Here is an 8,251-nt window from a genome sequence, read left to right as displayed (position 1 = left end):
AAGCAGGGATCCAGAAGCAAAGGGAAAGGCCTCTTGGGCATCTGCCACGAGGGGGCGCCCTTGGCCACAGACTGCTTCCTTGCCCTGATGGGAGGGAAATGCCAGGCAGCAGGTGGCAGTGCCCTCTGGGGACCTAGAGCACCCTAAGCTAGTCAAAGGTTCTACCACGGAGCTACATCCCAGCCCAGGAGAGCTTTGAAACACAACTGTGACTCACAACGGGGTGCGCTCTACCAGCTAAAGGGAGGCACCTTTTCAAAAGCCCTTTCTGCTTTTAAGTCGGTGGGCAGTTCCCTTTGTCCTCCAGATATGAGAGAATTGGAATAGAATTAGGTTAGAGACACGGAGCCACGGGATCAAGGGAACCGCCTGAACAGAGCTTCTGCGGCACACACACACAGAGTCTCTGCGCCAGCGAAGGCCAATCTGCTGCTTCTCTGGGTGGTGGCAGGTGGTGGCAGCTGAGGGAAGGTGACACTCTTTAGAGGGAACAGCCAAGAATAAGTGGTCCCTGGGGGAGGGGGAGGGGGCTTTTAGCCAGAGGAAACCAGAAAGGGTCCTCTCATGGGGGTCTTTTCTGCGCGTCTATCAGAGGGTCCCTCCCCCCATCCCCACAGAACAGTACCAGAGAGGATAGGAATATAGAGTTTAATCATTGTGCTGCTGCTACTAACCAGAGTGCATATGAATCCATCCTTGGTGGATTTGGATGCCACAGTGTAGATGAGGTTTCACACAGGAACACTCCGGGGGGGGGGGGGGCCACTGGGGACAGAGGAGCCAGGCCTCTGGCGGGAGCAGGTGGCAGAAGGCAAAATGCAAAGGGGGAAGGGCTGCAGGAGCAGACGCAGGGCCCCTGCTTCCTACCCTGTCACCCCATGCCCAGCCCCGGTCCTTCCTGCCATGGCTCCTGGCATGGAGCGACCCTGCGTCCCCTGACTTCCTTCCCTCTGCAGCGGGGCCGAGCTTCAAGTCAGCTCCTGCTGGGTCCGTGAGGCCTCAGCCAGGCCCGCAGCGGACCATCGAATGTGGAAGGGACCGGGGGTGGGGGGTGTCAAAGAGACACACAGGGTTTGGGGCTCTCCCATCGCTCCCCACCGTTTATCCCGAGACCCTCACACTTGTTCAGAACAGGGGGAGGACCATGGCAGCCCCCCTCTGAGTGGGAGGTGTCCCTCCCTGCCTCCCGGAGGGAGGGGCACGGGTGGGATATTCCTGTGTCCTTTCTGTGCCTGAGCACTGCGCAAGGACGGTCCACAAGAGACGGCTCAGCTGCAGCGAGGGCTGCTGGAGGCTTCTCTTCCTCTCTTCCGGGAGTGGCTGTACTTCGGGGTGGAAGGAGGTCACTGAGAGCCCCAGAGGCTGGCCCTGCTGGCCGTGAGGAGCAGCTGACACCCCAGGAAATATAGGTCAACTGCTTTAGCAAGACCATCCCTTGTCAGCCGTGGAGGAGAAGAGTCCAGGGCATAGACGCTGGGCTGCGGACGGCTACGCGTCAGAGACGCACAGGGCCTCGACGGCATCGCTCAGACCCTGCGTGACGCCCCCCACGGCCAGGAGGCAGTTCTTGATGACGATGCTGGAGCAGGCACAGCGGGGGGTGGGCATGGCAGGGAGCACCTCCCATCTGTTCTTCCCCGGGTGGAAGGCTTCCGCCGTCTCCAGGACGGTGGGTTGGTTCCCTAGAAGCACCAAGGGAGTTACAGCTTACCCAGGAGTCCAGGCACCAATTTGAGCCCCACAATTACTCCTGCCCCCCCCCACCAACACACCTCTAGCTCTGGGCCCCACCAGCAAAAGCTGGCAGCTTTGATGCCCTCAGCTACCGGATTGCTTCTCCCCCCCAGTCCTGGGCCAGTGGCTCTTGTCAAGCAGCATCTTTGCCCCTCCTACCTCCCTTCGCGTCACCTCCTTGAGACAGCCTGATTTCTCCATCCCTGCTCTACATCTGGAAGTCTCTGGAGCACTACTATGTCCTTACACACACACACACACACACACACACACACACACAGCGCTACATGGCCTTGCTCACGTGATCTTTGAAATGTGAGTAAAGTGGGGGTATTCTACAATTTATAAACTTGCAGTTCTCAGAAGCCCAGCTGCTTGTATCTCTCTGCCTGATGACATACTTTTTCCCCCCTCTCTTGGTATCCATCCTGGGGCTTGAACTCAGGGCCTGGGCACTAACTACCCTTGAGCTTTTGTGCTCAAGCCTAGTGCTTTACTACTTGAGCCACACCTCCACTTCCAGCTTTTTTTTTTTTCTTTGCTGGTTAACTGAATAAGAGTCTCATGGATTTTTCTGCCAGGGATGGTTTTGAACCTTGATCTTCAGATCTCTGGGTAGCTAGGATTATAAACTTAAACCATTAGCACCTGGCTTGATATAGGTTTTTAATCCCTCCTTCACAATACTGCTGGGAGAGTGGTATATCAACTCCAGGGCTCATTAGAATTTATTTCACCAGATGTTTTCCTAGCCCCAAACACAGCTGGGTCTCCCAGGAGAAGAGGAGGCAGGGAAGGCCGAGGGCTGGTCCCCTCTGCCCTTTGCCTCCAGCCTTCCCTAGACAGTTTTCAGCGTGTCCCTTATTCTCTCTGGGGCCCAATTTCTCTGCTGTAAGAGGACAGAAAGAACACATCCGGGCCTCTAGGTGGATGGGTCCAGTCCCAGCTGGGAGGCGGGGAGTGTTCTGAAATCCTGGTGTGCACGGGGTCAGTTCTGTTAGCTGCTCATGCAGAGTGCCCAGAGTCCACCCAGGACTGTGCCCACTACCCATTCCACACTGGAAGCTTGTCCTTACCAAGTCCCCCTGCCACGACAATCCGGCCACTCAGAGAGCCGGCCACAAAATCTGCTCGTCTCTTCTTGAGGAAGAAGGAGCGCTCCATCTTCAGCCATCCCCCTATAAGCCACGAATAATGGCAGAGTAGAGAGAAAGAATTAGGGGTTGGTCATTACTACCAAATGCAGAGGAGTCCCAAATGGCTCTCACCCTAGGCAGCGGCCCTTCCCATTTGCCCCTGTGCTCAGGGAACCCAGGGCACCCCTGCAGTTTGGAATGGCATCCTCCCCCCCCCCCCCCACTTGTTACAGCAGAAGGCAATCCTGCCAGGAACTTCCTGCTGCCCTTAGGTTCTTCCTCTCTAATCTGGGGGTGTGGGGGGCAATGAAGGTAGGAGTCAGGGGTCCCCCTATTTCCCCATCAGTAAAGGAAGAATCCCTCCCTGACTTGGTCCTGAACAGACATCAATAAGGAAAGAAACAATAGGTGCTGAACACAACCAACCAGGCCAAAGGAAAGACGAGGGAATTTGATCTCCAAAGTAGCCATGAGTAGAGAGGGGAGCTCAGACCTGGGGCCTCAGCCGGCTTGGTAAGTGGCGCTGGGATGCTGGACAGGATGGGAAATTTGGGAATCAGCCAGAAGGGGATCAGCCCCGGCTCACCTTGCTCCATGTCAAACACATCCATCGTCCGAAGGAACTTGGGTTGCCGATACAGCCGACCCTGCCGCAGGCCTCCCAGGCTATACAAGTGGTTGTCCAGGGTCACGAAGCTGGAGAAGGCCCGCTTGCAGGGAATGTTGGGGAACTTGGTCCACGAGCGAGTCTCGATGTCAAAGACCTCAAAGGCATTGACCGCATACTTGGACTGTCGTCCTCCTGGAGGCCGGGGTTGAAGGCAGGGTGGGCGGGAGGGTCGCCTCTGAGGATGGGGCTGGCTTTCCCTTGATGCCCATTACCCGGTCACACAGGAAGCTGCCCACGGGGTGTGGCAGCTCGATTCCCCCCCCCCCCCAAGCGCCAAGGAGATGCCCAGCCGCAGGCTCTCCTTCCCAGGGAACCGACCCCAGGGAGAAAGCGTGCTAGTCCTTACCCAGCACGTAGATCTTGGAGCCTCGGAGGAAGGAGGTGGCGGCATATCTTGGGGTGGGCATGGGTGCCAGTGACACCCACATGTCCTTGAGCATGTCGTAGTGTTGGAGGTGGTTGTGTGGACGGAGGTCCAGGCCCATCCCGCCTGCAGCATATACTCGGTAATCTAAGAAGAAAGGACACTGCCACCCCCAGCTCGGCTTGGAGGCAGGAGGCGGCAGCCCCACCGGCACCCAGCTCCTACCGTGGCCAGGCCAAGTGCCCAGCCCCTGCTCTGCCAGTGGAACTTAGCTACGCCAGTGAGGTGGGTGGCACACTCAGGGTCTCTGTGGTGGCTGAGCCTGAGTCTGCCTGAAGCCACAGCAGAACTGCTGACGAAGCCCAAGGCGCTAAGGCTGTCGTAGAGGTGGGGAGATGTGGATGCCTAGAACCGCACAACCTTTTCTCGGGTCTTGCCCTGCCACTGATCACTTCCCTGGACAGCTCGGGAGGAAGCTGATATGGCGAGGTTTTCTCCTGATGTCCTCTAGGAGTGACCTGTCCTTGGGAGTCCCAAACGACACACTCTGGAGACAGCATGGATCACTATAACACAGTCAGGCCAGGCACTGGTGGCTCACGCCTGTAATCCTAGCTACTCAGGAGGCTGAGATCTGAGGATCCCAGTTCAAAGCCAGCCTTGGCAGGGAAGTCCATAAGACTCTTATCTCCAATTAACCAGCAAGAAGCCAGAAGTGGAGCTGTGGCTCAACATGGTTGACTGCTAGCCTTGAGCAAAAGAGCTCAGGGACAGCGCCCAGGCCCAGAGTTCAAGCCCCACAACTGACAAAACAAACAAACAAACAAACAACATAGCCCTGCTGTCATAGATTCCCGTAAGACCCTGCGTGTCTCTAGATCTTTCTTTGACACCTCCACACTGTATGTGCGTGTCGGGGACAGGGTGCCTTCCTCCTTCACAGGTGGGATGGCCTAGGAGGTCAGGAGATACCTGTATGAAATGGGCTAGGGCCAGGGCTGAATGAAGGGGGGGTGGTTGGGGGAGACTTGGCCCTTTTAGGAAACACTGCTCACACAGTGCCTTGAGCAGGGACTCCCCCACCCCACCCCGCTTCTCCACTGAGAAATGGGGCCTCTCCTACTGAGGCCTCTCTTTCCCAGGGATCATGATCTTGCCTTTGCTAGGGCTCTCCTCCTCGTAGGCAGCCCCCACAGCTCCTGCCTGCACAGAACCTTCACTCTGCAAGCTTACTGATGAGCCATCAGTAAGGACTATTTCCTTCTACTTCCCAGACTTTCTGACTAAGGCTGGGAGGTGGGCTTCCTAAATGAGTAAGTCACCGAACACAAGTCCCATCCTCCCTTCTCCACCTGAGCCAGCTTCCTCCTGGAAATTCTCCTGCCCACTCTACATCCTCCAGCACTTCCGGGCTCAGTCCTGACTCATCCATTCACACGCACCTGGGTGTCTCTGGATGGAGAGGCTGGGCCCTGAGCGCCACTCTGGTGTCTCCTGAGAGATGGTGCTCCATTGTCCTGCTCCCATTGCCCTGCCTGCCACCTTCCTGAAATCCCGTTCCTCTCAATGTATTATAGGTCTGCTGCAGTCCCAGAATCTGGTGTACCGCCTGGCATGTAAATGCTGATGAGCCCAACTGTTGAACCGATTTGATGCCATAATTAGGAGCACAGATGTGAGCATCACTTAATAGCGCTGTGACCTTGAGCCAGTGACTTAACCTTTCTAGGCCTCGCACTGCTTCATTCTAAAATGAGGATGAACATAGCTCTTTGGACAGGTGGTAAGGCTCAAAGATAAAGTACTAATGGCAAGGACTCAATAATACACGTTAGTTCTTAACTTGTAAGCACCATTTCTTGAGGCCTGGTGATAGAGGGTACTTGTTCTCTCTCTCTGGCCCTGTGGGCTTCAAGACCTCCCATCCTTACCGGGAGGTTATGGGAACCCTACTGGCCACCCTGCTCTAGGGGATTCTGGGCAAGAACTTCTCTCTAGACACTTTCCTTGGTCAGAGCTGCCTTCGGAATCCAGGGACCAGAACGTCTGCCCCCTTCCTTCCTCCTTGGAGTCTAGCACTGTGCTACAGACAGAGCAGTTGTTAAAAGAAATGTTGGCTGCTAGGCACTGGTGGCTTAGACCTGTAATTCTAGCTATTCAGGAGGCTCAGATCTGAGGAGCTCGGTCCAAAGCCAGCCCAGGCAGGAAAGTCTCCAAGATTCTGATCTCCAGTGAACCACCAGAAAATAGGAAGTGGTGCTGTGGCCCAAAGCAGTAGAGTGCTAGCTTTGAGTGAAAAAGCCCAGGGACAGCACGCAGGCCCTGAGTTCAAGCCTCCCAACCACCACCACCAACAATGAAAAAAACAAAAGGAAAGAAAGAAACGTTGGTTTCTGGTCTACCTTAGGCCTGACAGGTAGCTGGGATGACCTAGAAAAAGAGGGAGGTAAAGATGAGGAAAAGTAACGGTCACCCTCACCTTCTATCTACCTGTGCTGTCTGGAAAGAGTGTAAATTCGGGATCTCCTAACTCTTATTAGAGTTCCCATAAAGCTGACTTTATTTCCCATAAAGCTGACTTTTAGCAATAATTGACTTAGATACCCCCTCGTACACCCCACCATGCTCTAGGCTGTATTAGGCGCAAAAAGAATGAACTGAGGGGCTCTGAGGAAGTGAAATGAGGACGTAAATCCACACAGCTGGCAAGCTAATGCCTGAGGACCTGGTGAACCTGGATACTGGGCTGTGGGAACACAGCGCGAAGCATTCGGATCTCCACTTGCCCCTCTGAGCCTGGGAGGCAGAAGGGAAAGGGGGGTAGGGAGAAAGTCTTGGAGCCAGGGGCTGGTGGGCGGTTCACGCCTATAATCCTAGCTACTCAGAAGGCTGAGTTCTGAGGATCACGATTCAAAGCCAGCCTGGGCAGGAAGGTCTGTGAGACACTTTCCTCCAAGTAACCAGCAAAAAGCTGGAAGTAGAGCTGTGGCTCCAGTGGTAGAGCATCACCATCCTTGAGCAATAAAAGCTCAGCGACAGCACCCAGCCACTGAGTTTAAGCCCCAGGACAGACAGACAGACAGACAGACAGACAGACAGACACACAGTTCTGAAATCAGGTCCCAAAGCCCCCTGGGAAGGGCCTGGTGACAGGGAAAGGATGGAGTGAGCATCCTCGGGACTCCAGGAAAGAGTTTGGAGGTGAAACCTGTGGGTCTCAGTGGAGGGGGTGTGGTCATTGGGAGGCGAGGTCTTTCCACCGGAGGAGGGCACCTAAGCCACAATGCACACCTCCACCCTCCCCTCCAGCAGTGACCTGCCCAGCTCTCCGGAGGAGCCCGCTGGGGGTGTTCAATGGACTCCCCCCACACACACACTTCAGGGGCGCAACCTCCGCTTCCCTTCCCCATCAGTAAGATAAAGGCAGTGGATCTCCGGTTTCCCTATCTATGGCGAGGATCCAATGGGACCAAGAGTGTAACAGTGCGCCCCTAAACCAGCGTGGGCTCCTATCCGCCTCTCAGAGGCCCCCATTCCCCGTCTCCATGGCCACCCCTAGCCCCGGCCCCACTTGCCTTTGGCCGTGACCGAGATGCCCATGGCCGCCTCGCGCAGCGTGCTCCTCTTCTTCCACTTGCCCTCGTCGATATTGTACATCTCCACGACCTTCAGGGGCAGCTGGCTGGTGCCCACGCCCCCGATCACCATGATGCGCTTCCCCAGGGCGGTGACGGCCACCCCGGCGCGGGCCGTGGGCAGGGGGGGCAGGGAGGTCCACTGGTCGGCCTCCGGGGAGTAGACTTCGAAGCAGTCCGTGGGGACGCCGTGGTCGTCACAGCCCCCGATGGCGTAGACCTGGCCCCCGCTCTCCAGCAGGGAGCAGTAGACCCGGCGGCTGGGCAGCGGCGCCAGGCTCTTCCAGTGGAAGTCCTTGACGCTGGGCACCTCCATGGCAGCAGCCCTGGCCGCCCACGCGGCGCCGGGGCCGGGGAGGCTCACCCGGGGTGTGTGTGTGTGTGTGTGTCGGGGGGCGTGGGGGGGGGGGTCTGCCCGCTACTCGGCCCCGCCGGGCCCCGCGATCGCCCTCGCCGCCGCCAGCACCAGCACCACCATGTCGCTCCGGGGGCCCCGACGCCGGCCAGCGCCTCACCGTCCCTCGGGGCTCAGCGGTCCGGCGGCGTCCACGCCCGGCCCTGCGGGACGAACCGGGCGAGTCAAGGGCAGCCGGGGCGCCCGAGAGCACGCTCTACCCCCCGGCAACTTCCCGGGCGGCCGGCCGTCCCCGCCTCGCCCCGCCGGGTCCCCGCGCGTTCCCCCCCTACCCCCCACCCCGCCCAGGCCGCGCCC

The 8,251-nt window shown here is 57.5% G+C and overlaps 1 protein-coding gene across 1 annotated transcript; it reads right to left on the bottom strand.

Moving 5' to 3' along the window:
- Positions 1-639: 639 nt before the first annotated feature.
- On the bottom strand, positions 640-7,855 carry Klhdc8a (kelch domain containing 8A). The gene is made up of 5 exons (XM_048357096.1): positions 7,480-7,855; positions 3,887-4,051; positions 3,457-3,672; positions 2,811-2,912; positions 640-1,682 (listed from the first exon to the last, which is right to left on the bottom strand). The coding sequence occupies exons 1-5, from the start codon at positions 7,853-7,855 to the stop codon at positions 1,489-1,491; spliced, it is 1,053 nt and encodes a 350-aa protein (XP_048213053.1). The 3' UTR covers positions 640-1,488.
- Positions 7,856-8,251: the final 396 nt, after the last annotated feature.

This window comes from Perognathus longimembris, chromosome 11 (assembly GCF_023159225.1).
Source record: "Perognathus longimembris pacificus isolate PPM17 chromosome 11, ASM2315922v1, whole genome shotgun sequence".
Classification (NCBI taxonomy): Eukaryota; Metazoa; Chordata; class Mammalia; order Rodentia; family Heteromyidae; genus Perognathus; species Perognathus longimembris.
This window is presented reverse-complemented; position numbering and strand designations above follow the sequence as displayed.

Excerpts from the sequence above, each read along its gene's own strand:
- Klhdc8a (XM_048357096.1), bottom strand. The coding sequence starts at position 7,855 with ATGGAGGTGCCCAGCGTCAAGGACTTCCACTGGAAGAGCCTGGCGCCG. Across the intron at positions 4,052-7,479 it reads CATCTCGGTCACGGCCAAAG|ATTACCGAGTATATGCTGCA; the intron begins GCAAGTGGGGCC and ends CTTTCTTCTTAG. Across the intron at positions 2,913-3,456 it reads TGTGTTTGACATGGAGCAAG|GGGGATGGCTGAAGATGGAG; the intron begins GTGAGCCGGGGC and ends CGTGGCTTATAG.